Consider the following 19,232-nt stretch of genomic DNA (forward strand, 5'->3'; position numbering starts at 1 on the left):
TTGGTTGTTGGCGCTGCCAGTCCAGTTCTCCAACACCCAGTGAGTGACGTTGAAGTGTATGGGTGCAGGTGGTAGAGCGGGCACCTCTACCACCAGGGTCCGAGGGTGCTCTCAGAGGGGGCTGGGCACCATAGCGCTGGTCTCTGATGGATCTCTGTTCTCCAGCCCTGCAGAGGACTCTTGGCACTGGCAGGCAGCTCCCCCATGCGGTTACCTCTGCTGGGGCTTCCGCACTGTCCTCTGTCTGCTTGGCTTGGGAGGAGGACAGGCGTTTGAACAGCAACAGCTGAGGGCAGTAGAGAGAGAGAACACAGTGAGATCTGACCTACTCAATCCTGACGATCACAGAGCTTTATGAAGTGGTTTCCTGTTGTTTAGCTTATGCCTCTTGTGTCCAATGACTTTCTGTTATACCTTTCTGTTATACCTTTCTGTTATACTTTCTGTGGTCCTTTCTGTTATCCTTCTGTTATACCTTTCTGTTGGTCCTTTCTGTTGTCCTTTCTGTTATACCTTTCTGTTATACTTTCTGTTGGTCTTTCTGTTATACCTTTCTGTTATACCTTCTGTTGGTGCTCTCTGTTATACCTTTCTGTTATACCTTTCTGTTGTGCTCTCTGTTTAACCTTTCTGTTATACCTTTCTGTTGGTGTCTCTGTTATACCTTTCTGTTATACCTTTCTGTTGGTCCTTTCTGTATATACCTTTCTGTTGGTCCTTTCTGTTATACCTTTCTGTTGGTCCTTGGTTGCTTCTTGGGTTTCTCTTCTGTTGTTCGATTCTGCAGCTGAGTGCTGGATGCASAGCTCTCCTCTGTCGGAGCCAAAGGACTGGGCTGACCTGAGTCCTCTGCAACTATACACAACAGACACTTCATGATAATCCATCCACYSTTAGCACAGAAACAGTAAAGCATTAACCACATAAATAGTTCAAGACMAAGTTCACCTGTTTGTCAGACATTTCAGAAAACCTCTTTTATGCTCACCTTTCTGCACACCATCTGGGAGAGTTTCTTCTTTCACACCCTCTGGTCCCTAGAAAGAGGGAATTCTGTTTTAGAAGTTAACAAACATACAGGTCCTAGATCTGTAGATTATGGTCATCTGTAGGGTAGCGTACCTGGAGGGGTTCTGCTGTGGACTGGCTCTGACCCTGTAATGATTGTCCCTCCATGTCCTCAGATTTCTCTTTCTCCTCTGCTTTGTTGTTCTCCTCCTCYTCYTCYTCCTCYTCYTCMTCATCATCCTTATGTCCTTCCCCCTCTTCAGCTCTTAAATCCTGAAAAAAGGGATGAGAGTGAGTGGGGCACTGGTTAAAACAAGCGATAGTAAGTTAGGTAACAGATACAACTTAGTCACAGGGGAGAACTGCACTCTGGCCGCACACACGAGGAGAGTCAGCACTAAACAGACTTGAGGAAGACTAGAGGTGGGTGCTTCACATTGGATATGGATAGTGGAGTCACAACAGGAGCTAAGGGATTACAAGACAGGGATAAAGGAAGAAAAGGGATCCCACCTGCCACTGGAAAGTTTAATGCCAACAGCACTATGTATTCATGTGTAGAGAATGTGTTCAACACAAATTATATGATATCATACGTGATGGGACTAGTTCTTGACACTGATTTTGATCGTTTTAGAACAACAAATATTTATTTAAACATAAATCAAACTATTCTGTAATATTCATTATATCAAACAAATCATGATAAAGAAAAAGTTGTACAAAATCATTGGAGGGCATGCCTGGAAAATAGTAGCTACTATTAGTAAATTGTCTTACAGAAAGAACAAAAGGGGATTTAAAAAAAGCATTTTAGCATCAAATCTTAACTGCCATGTAAAATGGTAAAGGACTATACAAAGAGATTGAAAGACAAGGCTGTGGACATTCAGTTGATAAAGTAAAACAAAAGGAAGTCGTGAATAAAAACAGTGAGACAGTAAAGGCAGTTGATATACAGTAAAACAAAATGGAAGTCATGAATAAAAACAGTGAGACAGTAAAGGCAGTTGATATGAAGTAAAACAAAATGGAAGTCATGAATAAAAAACAGTGAGACAGTAAAGGCAGTTGATATAAAGTAAAACAAAATGGAAGTCATGAATAAAAACAGTGAGACAGTAAAGGCAGTTGATATAAAGTAAAACAAAATGGAAGTCGTGAATAAAACAGTGAGACAGTAAAGGCAGTTGATATAAAGTAAAACAAAATGGAAGTCGTGAATAAAACAGTGAGACAGTAAAGGCAGTTGATATACAGTAAAACAAATGGAAGTTGTGAATAAAAACAGTGAGACAGTAAAGGCAGTTGATATACAGTAAAACAAAATGGAAGTTGTGAAATAAAAACAGTGAGACAGTAAAGGCAGTTGATATACAGTAAAACAAATGGAAGTCGTGAATAAAAACAGTGAGACAGTAAAGGCAGTTGATATAAAGTAAAAACAAAATGGAGTCGTGAATAAAAACAGTAGAGGGCAATTAAAATGCTCAATTAAGAGTGTTCCTGAGAGAAGTTGACAGAGCACTGGTTTGGATCAGAACAGATAGGGCTATCATTTGAGATTGAGGTACTGAGGTAAAACATTGTCCCAGAACTCTTCCCCTTTCCCTGACCTCTGTTTGGACCCGTTACCTCTGGCCGCAGCATTCTGATGACTCTCCTGGCCTTTTTTACCTTTTCTTTTGTCAACCACGTCTTCTTCCTCCTCATGTTTACTCTCCTCCTCCTCCTCTCTGGCTTCATTTTCTTCTTTCTCCTCCTCTTTTCCTTCTTCTTCCTCACTTTCACTCTCCTCCTCCTCTCCAGGATCTTCTTCTTCCTCATCTTCACTCTCCTCCTCCTCTCCAGCTTCTTCCTCATCTTCACTCTCCTCTCCAGGTTTTTCTTCTTCTTTCTCATCATCTTCACTCTCCTCCTCTCCAGCTTCTTCCTCATCTTCACTCTCCTCCTCCTCTCCGGCTTCTTCTTCTTCAGCCTCCTCCTCTTCACTCTTATCCTCTTCTTCCCTCTCCTCTGCAGTACTGCTCTCTTCCTCTCCTGCCTCTGTTCCACTGTCTGCCTCATTCCCATCTTCCTCCTCTACAGATCCTACACTCTCATCCTCTTCCTCACCTTCTTCTTCCTCTTTCTCTCCATCTTCTTCTTCTTCATCCTCCTCTTCATAATTGGATTCCTTACTCTCAGTGTCACTATGCGATACTTCCCCACTCTCTTCCTCCTCCTTGCTCTCTCCCTCCCCTTCTTCTTCCTCCTCCTCTCCCACACTCTCTCCCTCTCCTCCCACTGGGCTACTCGTCCCGTCACCCTCCTCCTCTTCCTCCAGTCCACTCTCCTCTTTCTCTGCATCCTCTAACTCACTTTCTGCTCCCTGATCTGTTTCAGTCTTACATTGCTCATCTCCTCCCTCGCTCTCCTCCTCTAATTCAGAGATCCCTCCATCCTCCTCCTCTACCTTCACTGTGTCATCATCCTCACTGTTTTCCTCATCTGTCACCTCATCACGGCTCTTGGCCACTTCTTTTCCACCCCCACTTTCTGCCCTCCTCGTTCCAACCCCTCCCTCACTCTCTTCCTCCTCACCCTCACTATCCTGCTTGGCCGGTGTCTGATCGCCGCCCCCCTCCCCCCCCCCACTGCGTCCTGTTCTTTCGTCTCCACTCTCCTCCCCTCCCCTCTCCTCCTGTCCTCTTGTTGTCTGGGACCAGAGTAGGACCTGCATTGCTCCTCCTCCCCCCCCTGATCAGAGCTCCCCGGGGCGGGATGATGTTGATGCGGACTGCTGTTCTCTTGCCTCCTGGTTCGGAGGCCATGGATGCAGACGAATGGCTCCAGGAAGACTGGGCGTCCTCAGCACTCTGTCTGCTGAACCTCTGGCCCTGCTCTGACTCCGGACTGACTCACTGTCTGAGGGAGAACCAAACTGTCTGGCTGCCACTAGCCCCACACCTGACCCCAGAGAGGACACTCCGGTCAGTAAGCCGCGCAGCGGTGTCCGTTCAGGTGGTTCAGTCTTTGGTTTGCTCTTTTCTCTTTCTGTGTTTTCATTCATTTTGTGTGCACTTCAGACACCAGTCTGGTTCAGTTGTCTTGTCCACAGGGAGTGCATCAGTTAGCTTAAGGCCTTGTGAATGTCTGCCACTCTTTCTATTTAGTGTCCTCCTAACAGCTACATGTTGACTTTTCACCTTTGTAGAATAGGGTTGACCTCTAAGGAGTCTTTTTGACTCTTGCACTTTGACCTTTGGCTGCGCCCTTTATTTGGATTGCCTTAGAATCCACGACAAATCTCTCCCTCACTTTTCTTCCAACTGCTAACAGTTGTTTTTTCTGTGCGGACGGACAGGGTTTGGACTTGGCCTTGCTAATGTCCTCTATGCTGGAGGGCTTGGCAGGGCCAGCCTTCGGCTCAGCAGGCTTTATCGCCTCCAGAGCCACAACGAGGTTCTCCTTGCCACTGCCTTTGCCCTGGGCAGCCCTGTGGCGCGGTCTCTTCTCTACCACCAGAGACCTGTCACTGGAGCTCCTCAGCAGCTCTGTGGGCAGTGCCCCCCGCGGGGTGGGATCCACCCTCCTATGGGTACAGAGTTCTGGCTGTTCCCCAGCCTTACCATGCCCTTTCACAAGCTTACCCTTCCTCTATCACCAGCGCCAGGAAGCAGAGGATGAAGAAAATATGAAAGAGTTAGAGGAAAATATATAACATACAGAGAAAAACAGAGTGAAGAACTCAATAGAGCTCAACGCTGAAAGAAAAAAACACAGACAGATGGTAGATGGTCACTGTAAATGGTACAGGGAAGCAGAATGGCTAGCGTGACGTAAATTAAAGTGTATGCCCTGAGTTCCTCAGTCAGACTGTCCCTTGTTCAGGAAGACATATTGATAGTGCTGAGTAATTTTGCAAGGAGCTTGCTGGTCGGTGCGCAGAAGCTGCTTGATCATAATAAGAAAAATCCTTAGTTGACAGTTATGCTGTGTGTGTGTCTTACCTTCTGTACAGGGGATAACGTCAACGTCTTGTCACTGGGGTCCATTTTCATCACATGAGTCTGCCACAAAGAAGAGATTTTTTTTTTTCAGAACTTTTGTGATAACTTCTGTATGAAAGCGCCACAGAATGTACAGGACAGAATTGGGTCAGATGGTGACTCACCATGTTGAGGAAGTCCGTGTGTCTCCCAGATCTTTAACACTCTCGTTGTCCATCATGTTCTCCACAGCGCTGCTGTCTCCCTCATCTCTTCCCTTCTCAGCTGACCTCTTTTCTGCCATCAACAAAATATCACAAGAATCTTTGACTTCTAAAAAGGAATATATAGGCTCAAGAAAAGTTAGGAGAAATGTGAACAGTTGCATTGTGATGTGTTAATGAAAAAGGGACCATGCTAGCTGTTGAAAATGCAATGCTTCACCAAGGAATATGCGTGTTTTCTAAATAGTTCAACATTCAAAACAGATATGCCTGCAATGTAATGTAATGCATGTAGTTCAGTGTAGATACCCTTCTTGTTAGACTCAGTGCTCCTGTGTTGGTGAATGCCGTTGTGCACCTTTCTGTGGTTAGCTCCTTGGGGGGCAGGCTGGAGGGGATCGTCTGGCTGGACACGGGCAGGTGCAGAGGTATGGAGGTGTCCGGACATCAGGGGGCAGGGTCCGGAACATGAGCCCAAACTGCTCCGGGGAACGCTCCTGAAAACACAGAACACAGGGTTAGTTAGCGTGGTTTGCTTACCTACCGTTAGGCCCATAATTAGGCTCCATGTTTTACTTATATTCACTACCTGTTAGGCTCATGATTAGGCTCCATGTTGTTACTTATATTCACTACCTGTTAGGCTCATGATTAGGCTCCATGTTTTACTTATATTCACTACCTGTTAGGCTCATGATTAGGCTCCATGTTGTTACTTATATTCACTACCTGTTAGGCTCATGATTAGGCTCCATGTTGTTATTCATCTGCACTACCTGTTAGGTCCTGATTAGGCTCCTTGTTGTTATTCATCTCCACTACCTGTTAGGCTCATGATTAGGCTCCTTGTTGTTATTCATCTGCACTACCTGTTAGGCTCATGATTAGGCTCCATGTTGTTACTTATATTCACTACCTGTTAGGCTCATGATTAGGCTCCATGTTGTTACTTATATTCACTACCTGTTAGGCTCATGATTAGGCTCCATGTTGTTACTTATATTCACTACCTGTTAGGCTCATGATTAGGCTCCATGTTGTTATTCATCTGCACTACCTGTTAGGCCCATGATTAGGCTCCTTGTTGTTATTCATCTGCACTACCTGTTAGGCCCATGATTAGGCCCCATGTTGTTATTCATCTGCACTACCTGTTAGGCTCATGATTAGGCTCCATGTGTTACTCATCTCCCTACCTGTTAGGCCCATGATTAGCCCCATGTTGTTACTCATCTCCACTACCTGTTAGGCCCATGATTAGGCTCCTTGTTGACAGTGCTAAAAAGGTGGAGGATGTCTAGTTAGGGATCTCCTTAGAGAACCAGGCCGCTAACATTAAAACAAACACTGACTCAATAGTTTCAGACAACTATCTGAGGAACTAGACCGCAACATCCCAGGGACATGTGGTGGTTCAGGGACCGGATGTTGAAACTCCCAACACTCCCACTTTTACATGTGTTGACCCCCAGGCCAGTACCCAGCACACACCCTCTCTCTCCTTCTGACCCGGGCAGAGAGGCTACTGTTCAGGGTAGCAGGGGTGGAGGTGATTGGTTCCACAAGAGCTCTGTGTAGGACTTCTCCAGGTAGTCCTCTGTGACATCATTCTCCTCCAGAGTCACTTCCTGACAGCTCTTGTCTCTGGGCTTGGCTAGAACCAGCATGTGGCAACCTCCGCATGTCACCTGGAACAAAGACTAAATGTTAATTGACCTGAATCTTGCACTAACAAAATTATATGAGAAGACTGGATGCCAACTATTTTTTTATGCTTTCAGGAAAAAAAACTTAAACTTGAGGTAAATGTGCAGAACTTTAAATTTGGCATCAGCCATGCTATGAATGTTCATAGTGAAATTCTCAAATTATAATTCAGCAATCAGTTGAAAACATGAGGTACAGTTGAAGTCAGAAGTTTACATACACTTAGGGTTGGAGTCATTAAAACTAGTTTTTCAACCACTCCACAAATTTCTTGTTAACAAACTATGTTTTGGCAAGTCGGTTAGGACATCTACTTTGTGCATGACACAAGTCATTTTTCCAACAATTGTTTACAGAACAGATTATTTGACTTATAATTCACTGTATCACAATTCCAGTGGGTCAGAAGTTACAAACACTAAGTTGACTGTCTTTAAACAGCTTGGAAAAAAGCTGAAAATTATGTCATGGGTTTAGAAGCTTCTGATAGGCTAATTGACGTCATGTGTGTCATTTAAAGGAGGTGTATACTGTGATGTATTTCATAGGCCTACTTCAATACTCAGTTGCCTCTTTGCTTGACATCATGAGAAAATCAAAGAAATCAGCCAAGACCTCAGAAAACATTGATGACCTCCAACAGTCTGTTCATCCTTGGAGCAATTTCCAATGCTGAAGGTACCACGTTCATCGGTTACACACAATAGTACGCAGAGTATAAACACCATGGGACCACGTAGCCGTCATATCACTCAGGAAGGAGACACAGTTCTGTCTCCTAGAGATTAACATACTTTGTTGAAAAGTTCAAAATCAATCCAGAACAACAGCAAAGGACCTTGTGAAGATGCTGGAGGAAACAGGTACAAAAAGTATCCACAGTAAAACGAGTCCTATATCGACATAACCTGAAAAGCGGCCTCCGCAAGGAGAAACCACTGTTCACAACCATGCCATAAAAAGCCAGCTACGGTTTGCAACTGCACATGGGAGCACAGATGGTACTTTTGGAGAAATGTCTCTTGGTCTGATGGAACAAAAAATAGAACTGTTTGGCATAATCACCATTGTTATGTTTGTAGGAAAAAGGGGAGGCTTGCAAGCCGAAGAACACCATCCCAACCGTGAAGCACGGGAGTGGCAGCATCATGTTTGTGGGTGCTGCTGCAGGAGGGACTGGTGCAATTCCACAAATAGATGGCATCATAGGTAGGAAATAATTGAATGAAGCAACATCTCAAGACATCAGTCAGGAAGTTAAAGCTTGGTCGCAAATGGTCTTCAAAATGGACAATGACCCCAAGCATACTTCCAAAGTGTGTGTCAAAATGGCTTAAGGACAACAAAGTCAAGGTATTGAGAGTGCCATATCACAAAGCCCTGACTTCAATCCTATAAGAAATTTGTGGGCAGAACTGAAAAAGCGTGTGCAAGCAAAGAGCCTACAAACCTGACTCAGTTACACCAGCTCTGTCAGGAGGAATGTGCCAAAATTCACCCAACTTATTGTGGAAAGCTTGTGGAAGGCTACCCGAAACATTGGCCCAAGTTAAACAATTTAAAGGCAATGATACCAAATACTAATTGAGTGTATGTAAACTTCGACCCACTGGATGAAAAGAATAACAGCTGAAATAAACACTCTATTTATTCTGGCATTACACAAAAATAAAGTGGTGATCCTACGACCTAAGACAGGGAATTTTTACTCTGAAAAATGTCAGGAATTGTGAAAAACTAAGTTTAAATGTATTTGGCTACGGTGTATGTAAACTTCCGACTTCAACTGTACATACCGCTTGGACGTTGTACTTGAGGAAACGTGGACAGAGAGTGGGCTTGAATTGATTGGTGAAGTTCCCTCTCCCAGACCCAGCTTCCCATGTCTCCCGTCCCCAAAGTATAGAGAAGACCATTGTCTGAAACCATGACAACTACATGTCAGCCCAACTTAATAGACGCAAGCAATGTTCATGGCAAATGGCAATGGAGGTTATTCATAAAATGCTAGCACCACTGTTAGTAAAAAGTTTTCTGAATAATAACTGGTTTTGGGGTGAAAATTGTGTCCGCTAGGCCGTGTTTACCCGTGATGACAGCAGTGTGGTTCTCCCCACCATCACCTGTCGTACTCGGCCCTTCCTGAAGTGATCCACCGCTCTGGGCAGCCTCGCCTCAAAAGATGAAGGTCCCCTGGGCCAGCTGACCAAACTGACCCAGGCCAAATGGTGTACAGGTCGTCCTCTGAGAGTCAAATCAAACACAGCGCTCAAGTGGTACCCACACTCTCCTGATGCTCTGTGGCCATAAGAAAAACTCCAGCATTTCATTACGCATATAAACAAAGTAGTACACAACCACAAACAGGTACAACAAAATCTTACAACAATGTGCATTTAGACTTTACCACGACCTAACTTCACTATTTGGATAAATACAAGCATTTAAGAAACACTTTCAAAGTGGGACATAAACTTGTTCAGGGACATGCTGAAAGCCACAGCTTGTGAGAGTCAACTGTCCACTGACGTTGACACCAAGCTGCCTACCTGTCAACAGCCACGGTGTGCCCGCCTCCACATGCCACCTGGGTCGGACCTGGCTGTGATGCCCTTCACCAGCTGGGGCACCGGTGTCAAAAGTGATGAGCAGATTTTTGCCGTGGCCTGCAGACATTTGCATCCTGTAGTTGCTGACACAGCGATGAGCGGCACCCGCTTTCGAGACCGTCTACCCCAACCGTTCCGATGGGGGGTCTTTACTGCTTACGCTCGCCACAATGTGCTACATGGCCTCCCCGTTTGGCAACTGTGACAAAAGAGTTCCTGTTGATTAATTTGCTTTAAGTCAATATTTTACCTATTTTATATCTAGACATTCCATTCTACCACCCAAGAAAAATGACATGTTCAATACACAAGGGGTAACTCCCTCTATTTCCTAGCCTAACAAGATTGATGGAATTCATGTGACCTGCAACGCTAGTGACTAGTGCTGACGATAGCTATGCGCAAGCATTGTCCTCTATACTACCTAACAGTATGACCGTATTAGAGGAGCTCCAATTTGGTGTGATAGTTTACTCCAGGTGTACAGTCTCATGGTCCACTTGCCGAGCGCTCATTCAAGTGACCTCCTGTGCGAGTGGTCAGCGAGCATTGACTCTCCTTCCCCAGGTCCCCGATCTGTACACCTCCAGTGTTGTCACCCCACATGAACAGCGTCCCACTCTCTAGAACAAGGACATCATCACAGTGATTATTTCCAGCAAAAACAAGGTGAGGAGGAGCAACAGAAATATAGACAGTTGAAAGTAAATTAGTGCAACTCTGGCCCATGAAGTAAAAATGTAAGTCATCAATATGAACCAGAAGACACTCATAGTTGTAACTCAGAGGTTGTGATACTTATCGGGAGAGTCTTACCCGTGAGGCAGCAGAGGTGTGGAGCCGGCAGCCAGCATTTGATTGGTCCATTGTAACTGAAGAAGATCCACCAATTGGAAGGCTGTCCTCTCCTCACAGTCTCCCAGACCTAGCTGACCTTCGTTGTTTCACCCGGTAAGTACACGTTTCCCCGAGCTGTGGACAGACGAATATACATGAATCAGTCTCAGTTCTACTACAACAAGGATTAGATATAATATAACATTAAAAGGCAAAACTTCACTATCCCGTGTTTATTATTATATATCACATACACCACACACACACACACGGTCAAAGTTTTAGAACACCTATGCATTCAAGGGTTTTACTTTATTTTTACTATTTTCTACATTGCAAAATAATAGTGAAGACATCAAAACTATGAAATAACACATATGGAATCATGTAGTAACCAAAAAAGTGTTAAAGATTTTTTTTTTTTGATTCTTCAAAGTAGCCACCCTTTGCCTTGATGACAGCTTTGCACATTCTTGGCATTCTCTCAACCGCTTCATCAGATAGTCACCCGGAATGCATTAAATTAACAGGTGTGCCTTGTTAAAAGTTAATTTGTGGAATTGATGTCCTTCTTAATGCATTTGAGCCAATCAGTTGTTTTGTGTGACAAGGTATGGGTGGTATACAGAAGATGGCCCTATTTTGTAAAAGACCAAGTCCATATTAAGGCAAGAACAGCTCAAATAAGCAAAGAGAAACGACAGTCCATCATTACTTTAAGACATGAAAGTCAGTCAATACGGAAAATAAAAGAACTTTGGAAGTTACTTCAAGTGCAGTTGCAATGAGTAGGTGTGTCAAAACTTTTGACTGGTACTGTATGTAAGTTATGTATGTATGTATGTATGTACACTACGTTCAAAAGTTTGGGGTCACTTAGAAATGTTGTGTTTTGAAGAAAAGCTCATTTAGTCCATTAAAATAACAATCAAAATGATCAAAAAAGTAGATAGATGTTAATGACTATTGTTAGTGCTGAAATTGCTTATTTTTTATGGAATATCTACATAGGTGTAAAGAGGCCCATTATCAGCAACCATCACTCCTGTGTTCCAATGCGCACGTTGTGTTTGTTAATCAATTTTATAATTTTAAAAAGGCTAATTGATCATTAGAAAACCCTTTCTTCATCATTATGTTAGCACAGCTGAAAACTGTTGTTCTGTTGATTAATATCCCTGTAAGCAAGTTGAGTATTCTGAGCCGCAACATTTGTGGTGTCGATTACAGGCTCAAAATGGCCAGAAACAAAGAAATTCTTCTGAAACTCTGTAAAAGCTCCTTGCAGGACACAGAGTCAACTTTCACTTAGTAATATGATCATAATTTGGTACATGTCATCATTTAATTGTACCTGTGGTCATAACTGTGATACAAGTGTAAACTATAGTGTGATTTCTTCCACAGGCTGCAAGCCGCACCTTTTCAGACTTCAAAGCTTAGAAAGACAAGAATGAGAAAGACACCCATTTCAGATTGCAATCAGCCACAATAGCAGGCCAACCCTCTCTTTCTCTCCTCTGCTGCCCTCCTGCTCGGAGAATTAGATTAGATGTATTATTCCAGATTACAGACCCCTCAGATTGGGATTACAGCAGTGACAAATCTCTCTTGGTCTCCTGCTACTAGTATACCCATTCACAATTTACAAAACAACAGCATCAACACTTAGTTTAAGCCACAGAAAATCCAACTAATTTTGTGGGGAAAAACATCATGGGTCATTTGATTTCAGATGGCTATATTGTCTGTTGTCGTCCCCCACTCCTCTTGTCTAGTACACGCAAGGAGGATAAGCAGCGTGTATGACAGCAATACAAGAGAGCACGCTTTTGAACCAAAACAAAGGGAGAGCAATTTAGACCCACCTTTCACACAAGTGGGCTTGTTCACCATGGTCTTTGATCCCAAACCCAGCTGACCCCAGTTGTTACTGCCAAACATGAAAAGCTTGCCATTCTCTGTTGAAAAATAAATAAATAAAACCACTTGAGAAAGCTACAGGAACAGGAACATTAATAGTAATAGCAGCTGCAGTTGAGCAGCATTTCATTTGCATAAAAAATGTATTTGAAATGTGTGATAGGGTGTGTTAGCAAATTATTTTATCTTATTTCAGATGTTGCATGTTCTTCAGAATTGCAGGCCTATATTCATATGGCTCTGATCACTACTATCAATTTGAAAACGTAATCAGTCACTGACCTGTTATCAATGCTGTGTGCTCATCCCCACAGGCGATTTTCAGGGGTACATCATTTTTCAGCCAAAATTTACTGGGGACGTTATCTGCAAATTTGCTTTTTCCAAAGGTGAAGACTGCTCCCGTTTCTGTTAGAACATAAACAACATCGATCACATCTCAAATAGCTAGCTAGCCGGCTAATAATACACAGGCATGGCTAGATGGGATAAAAATTGATGTCAAATGATGCATTTTAGCTAACCCTAACCCAACTTTTTATTTATTTATCTAACTTGGCAAATCATTTAACTACAAATTCTTATTTACAATGAACGCCTACCCCGGCCAAACCTGGACGACACTGGGCCAATTGTGTGCTGCCCTATGGGACTCCCAATCACGGCCGGATGTGATACTGCCTGGATTTGAACCAGTGACTGTATTGACGCCTCGTGCACTGAGATGCATTGCGTTAGGCCGCTGCACCACTCGGGAGCCCGATTTTTTTTTTTTTTTTTTACAGCCATTTTTTATCTCAATATCAAATCATTTCTGGGTGACAATGATGTACCTTAATGTGATTGTTTTCAATTAAAATAGTCAAAAATAAACAAAAATAGTTWGCAAATACTAGCAAATTCTCAAACAATGTTACTAGGACTGTCAGTGTGGTCTGAACGGGAAGGGGGAAACTGAAAACTAGCCGTTATTGGTAGGGGGTTGGAACTCTTTCTTATTGGTCTTTTAACTAATTTACCCCCAAACTCCATCCCACCAAAGCAGGCTGACATTACAGGTGTACTTTTYCAAACAGCTAAAAGGGCATTGTCATAATTTCCACAATTTCACAGTATTATTGCAACCTCAAAGTATGGAAATATATATAAACACTGGGAAATCACGTTGTTGGCTGCACTGGCCCTTTAACCCAATTCTCATAACCTGCTACTAAAAGTCCACTCTGATATAWACTGTATCCCATCTAGTCCAAACAATAATACACCACTAGAAGCTAATTTAGATAGMTTACTACCTGTTAACCACATTATCAAAGACACTGATAACTTTTCCCTTTTTCCTGTGACATTATTCTTCGTGACAGACGTAAACAACGGCGCACATGGAGGCTGTCCCTTGTTGCCAGCTGTTAGCTAATTTTCACTAGTGTTATCTTGTGGCTACTTTGCTCATGCGTGATGTTTATGTTAGCTAGCACACTAGCTAACGTTAGCAAGCGATATATTTCATGTTCATTCCGAAACGTTTGCAAACGGGTGAATAATGTTAACTAGTTAACGTTGCTATATAGCGCGCTATCTTACCAGGTATCTCGTCTTCTGTCTCCCCTGCCATCGTAGTGTCAAATCGGCTTAGCAACTACACTACACAGGGTTAGCTGCTTCTATGCTTGTTGTGTGTTGTTTTCGTCCGAAACAACCCGGATGTAAACAAATTTTCACCAGTAGCAACCAAGGCTGCGTCTCATTTTGAATCGAGTCGCACCCTCCTTGTGCCATTTGTTCAGTCCCCCTCGTACATCTGGGGCGTCTGTTGAAAGCGCAAATGGCAGAAATAATGTTTACCTTTTGCTTACATTCATCCAGTGGTCTCAGATCTGAAGGGGRATGAGGCAGGGCAGAGGGAAGGAAGCATTTTTTAAACTGAAAAACAGCCCAGGGATCAACTTCTATTGTGCAGCCATACGTTACGTTCCCTTAGTCAACGAATGGTTGCGCGCAACGTCATCGATTGTGTCATCGACTAACAGATTGCTATAACACTATGATGTGTATTATATATAATAGCTGATATGTTAAATACCTATCCAGGCGTTGTAAGATGTGGCAGCCGTAAGGAACGCCTGGGCAGAGGAACGTGCCGACAGATAGGAGGGTTAGGTTCGGTATCTTTGGTGCGGTCAGTGCCAGGAGTGTATTCATTAGTCGGATACCGTTTACTCCAAACGTAAAATCAATMGTTTTTATTGGACAAATTCAGTTAGGCCCCTCCCCGTTTCGTTCAAAYCGGTTTTGCAACAGACAATCAACTGAATCAACTAATGATACACCTATGGTCAAAGATGGTTTTTAACTCTGTGGCTAGGTTTCCCTTAGTCTGGCTATAACACCTAACTCTCGAAGTCCTCCCGACTTCACAGTTAGCCTGGACGAGGTTAACTGGCCTATTAKACTATGTTTGTGGAGCCTATGCCCCCTTTGGTTGCTAAGATCTTTCCCTTGCAGGTTCACGATAAGTTGCAATCTCAAGCATCTCACATGGAACACCAGCCTGTAAATTCTGTTACCAGTCTGTGAACTCTTTTCACACCTTGTCAGATGATCACATGAACTTTAGTCACTCTCCAAATGGCAATACCTCCTCCGCAGCCAACCGTCTTGCTTTTACATTGAGCAAAATACTTGTGGCTTAATTTGTGGATTAATTTCTTTMCAATAGTTGTACCTCTAATAGTTAAAAAAAATATTAAGTGCAATAAATAGGCGTTTGTCTTTAAACCAGTATTATAATGTTTTTGTAACGACTTTCACATAAAATGCAACACATTWTATTAAATGATTAATTGACTTTGTAACACCTGTTATATACACCCCATAATAATCATTGATCAGGGTTTTCACAGTAACCCGTGAACCCCACCAGACGGCGCATGGAGAGGTCTGAGGYCTGTAGAACCACCTGCAGCTCATTCATTTACGGCCAGTGAGGAGAGAGCGACTGCGCTGTGAAAGACTGCGGGTGGATCAACTGAACCAACGAAGCCCAGTGGAGAATCACAGCAACGCAGCCCCKCTGAAAACTCAGAGCCCCATTTTACTGTAGAATGGCATCAAGAAGAATGGAGACCAAACCAGTGATAACCTGCCTCAAAACGCTCCTTGTCGTCTATTCCTTCGTGTTTTGGGTAAGCAGACATGACAAAGCGATAGTTTATTGTCGTCCTAAATGTCATATGTAGGTAATAATCTAGTTTGTAAACGGTATAATTGAATAGTTTACGTTGATAAAAACGGATGTTGTGCCGTGCGCACAGGCTGCTGCCTTGGAACAAGTGCATGTTTATTAGTGGGCGCGCTGTGTGGACCGTTATCTTTATTATAGGATAGCATTATTATAACGTTTGAGGGTATTTTTTCTTCTATAGRCTAGGAAAAATATTTGTATCAAGCAGGCTATAAATATTGAAACAAATGTTGATTATGTGAAATGTCGTTAATATTTTTTCGCTAATGCTGACGAAGCCATCATTTATTTTTTATTTTTTTACATTTCATTTTCCTGTGATTTTGTAAGTGGACACTAACATTCGCATGCTATTGTAAGAATGTTAAGAATTGTCCAACAGGTAACCTAATCAACATCTGGTCACACTTTATTTGGATAGTCCGGATTTTCCGTCTGTAGATGCTCTACAGATGGTCATGCTATCAACAAACTATCTGTTAAGCAACTGCTTCATAAGGTTACAGTTATGGTTATGTTTAGAATAAGGGTTAGGGGTTAGGCTTAGAATAGGGTTAGGGGTTAGGCTTAGAATAGGGTTAGGGTTAGGGCTAAGGTTAGGGTTAGTAGATAGTTAGTTGAAATGTTACTGATCGCCTGTAGATAATCTGTAGAGCATCTACAGATGGACTATCCAAATAATGTGATACCCAACATCCTTGCATCAAAAGTGGGCAGTTCTCAAAGTACCATGATGGACACTGTGCACATTAAAGCAAATGCGCAAACTCTCCTGTAGCACCAACCCAATTGGTTGAATTATGTGTGTGAGACAGAGTACTGTTTGGGTGTTATGCCTGTTATTATTATTGAGATAGCCTATAATTGTCTCACTGTATTGGATGAATGATCTTATTGCTTTTCAGGAAGGAAAGGGTAAGTAAGTTACCCAGTTTGTAATCAAAGGCCAGTAGTCTACACACGTATTTTAGCACAGGGCTGGGCATCCCCTCTCTCTGCATTTACATACATGGGTCCATATGGAATATATGCTTGTGACGGATGAGAGTAGGCGTGGCTCAGTCAGTCCCATAGGTTAGTGGGGCTGGAGTCCCTTACACAAGGCATAGCAGCAGTGGTGGAAAAAGTACGCAATTGTCATACTTGAGTAAAAGTAAAGATACCCTAATAGAAAATGTCTCAAGTAAAGTGAGTCACTCAGTAAAAATATACTTTAGTATTAAAAGTAAATGGAATGCTCAAACTTAAGTATCAAAAGTAAAAGTATAAACCATTTCAAATTCCTTATTTTAAGTAAACCAGACTGATAGCCAGGGGCACACTCCAACACTCAGACATAATCTACAAATTAGGCATTTGTGTTTAGTGAGTCCACCAGATCAGAGGCGGTAGGGATGACCAGGGATGTTCTCTTGATAAGTGTGTGAATTGGAGCATTTTCCTGTCAAAAAAGTTATTTTGGGTGTCGGAAAATGTATGGAGTAAAAAGTACATTATTTTCTTTAGGAATGTAGTGAAGTAAAAGTAAAAGTTGGCAAAAATATAAATAGTAAAGTAAAGTACAGATACCCCAAACGACTTAAGTAGTACTTTAAAGTATTTTTACTTAAGTACTTTACACCACTGCATAGCAGGGATGAGCTACCTCAACGAGCTCCTAAGTGGCGCAGCGGTCTTATGCACTGCATCTCAGTGCTAGAGGCGTCACTACAAACCAGGGTTTGATCCCAGGCTGTATTACAACCGGCCGTGATCGGGAGTCCCACAGGGCGGCGCACAAATTGGCCCAGCATCGTCAGGGTTAGGGGAGGTTTGGCCGGGGGGGGCTTTACAAGTAGGCCGTTATTGTAAATAATAATATTTTTTTAACTGACTTGCCTAGTTAAATAAATTCCTAGTTAAATAATGGTTAAATTTAAAAAAAGGTGCTACCGTACTTATTGGAGCATCAGTAAGGCAGTTAGGCAGAACCCACACCTCCCATCAGCAAACACATATTTCCAGCTCTAATCTCATCCATCCATCCATCCATCCCATCTATTATGTCTGTGACCCACATACAATGTCTACACTGTATTTCTGATCAATTTTATGTTATTTTAATGGACAAAAAAATGTGCTTTTGTTTCAAAACAAGGACATTTCTAAGTGACCCCAAACTTTTGAACGGAAGTGAATATTCATACTTGGGTTATCACTTTTCAACAGAAAAAGATAAAAAATCACTGGAGGATGTCTTTAAGGAGTACATCGACTACAGGGCATTACCACTTAGACTGTGATTGAACAGAAAGACCCACTCCAATGAGATAAATTGCTCAGATTATATGTAGTGGACCGGTATTGTGTTCACTCTGGGATGCAACATTACAATACAAGAATGTGGAGGGAGTCGGATACAAATAAAATTGGCTCRTTCATCATGACACAATAGGACCAGTAATCGTAGTTCTGATCACATTTTCTCCCCATTTAATTTTGACATGTTATTCTCTGTGTTTATTGGCTTCTTGAAGTTGGGTTGGGCTTTGGAGGGATGTTTGATGTTATAGGTCCTATGCACAGCGCAACAGCAACAACCTACGTTTCTTATTGAATATTATAAACCGGGTGGTTTGAGCCCTGAATGCTGATTGTCTGAAAGACTGTAAACCACGGGTATGACAAAAAAGTAAATTTTACTGTTCTAAATAACTTGGTAACCAGTTTATAATAGCAATAAGGCACCTCTGGGGTTTGTGGTATATGGCCAATATACCACGGCTAACGGCTGTATCCAGAACAGCCCTTACCCGTGGTATAATGGCCATATAAYACACCCCGTTGTGCCTTATTGCTTAAACAGCCAAACCAGACCCACCGACCTTGACCCATCCACCCAGCCAGCCACCCTGACTCATCCGCCCTGACCCATCCACCCTGACCCACCCACCCACCTTGACCCACCCTGACCCACCCACCCTGACCGATCCGCCCTGACCCACCTGCCCTGATCCATCCGCCCTGACCCATTCGCCTTGATCCACCCACCCTGACCCATCCACCCTGGCCGCCCCACCCTGACACGCACCCACTCACCCTGACCCATCCACCCAGCCAGCCAGCCACCCGCTGCAGCTATACTTGTATTAAAATGGACCCATTCATTCTCCAACAAGCAGACTCCATTGATGTTGACCAGAGGGCCACATAGACAAAGAAAGCCATATGGCCTGCTTAACTAAACATATTAGAGGCTGTTTTCCTCCCTAGCCAGACAGACAGATGTACCAGGATGGACTGCAGAGAGAGATAGATAAAAGAGACAGGAGGAGACAGGATGAGACAGAGTGCCACTGCTCTGCTGTCTTACTTGTTTTGAGAGCTTGGCAGGGGAGTTGTTTGAGAGCTTACCAGGGGGAGGTTGTTTGAGAGCTTGGCAGGGGGAGGTTGTTTGAGAGCTTGGCAGGGGAGGTTGTTTGAGGCCAGCTAGCTGTCATTCTGCTCTGGGTGCCTACTCTTTTTGTCTCTAACTTCTATGCCAAGAGCTCCAACCCCAACAATGGCTACACTCTTAGAAAAAAAGTGTTCCAAAGGCGTTATGTGGCTGTCCCCATCTGAGAACCCTTTTTGGTTCCAGGTAGAACCCATTTTGGTTCCAGGTAGAACTATTTTGGGTTCCATGTAGAACCCTCTGTGGAAAGGGTTCTACATGGAACCTACAATTGTT

General features: G+C 43.1%; 1 protein-coding gene and 1 pseudogene across 1 annotated transcript in view; one reads left to right on the plus strand and one right to left on the minus strand.

Moving 5' to 3' along the window:
- Nucleotides 1–1,288: 1,288 nt before the first annotated feature.
- LOC112077479 (X-linked retinitis pigmentosa GTPase regulator-like) lies at nt 1,289–14,113 on the minus strand (annotated as a pseudogene).
- Nucleotides 14,114–15,291: 1,178 nt separating this feature from the next.
- The window catches only part of LOC112077476 (tetraspanin-7-like), a 25,437-nt gene continuing 21,496 nt past the window's right edge, over nt 15,292–19,232 (plus strand). The window contains 1 exon segment of the mRNA XM_024143981.2: nt 15,292–15,464. Within this exon segment, the coding sequence (XP_023999749.1) occupies nt 15,384–15,464 (81 nt within the window). The 5' untranslated portion in view covers nt 15,292–15,383.

The sequence above is a fragment of the Salvelinus sp. IW2-2015 genome, unplaced genomic scaffold (genome assembly GCF_002910315.2).
Source record: "Salvelinus sp. IW2-2015 unplaced genomic scaffold, ASM291031v2 Un_scaffold4607, whole genome shotgun sequence".
NCBI lineage: Eukaryota > Metazoa > Chordata > Actinopteri > Salmoniformes > Salmonidae > Salvelinus > Salvelinus sp. IW2-2015.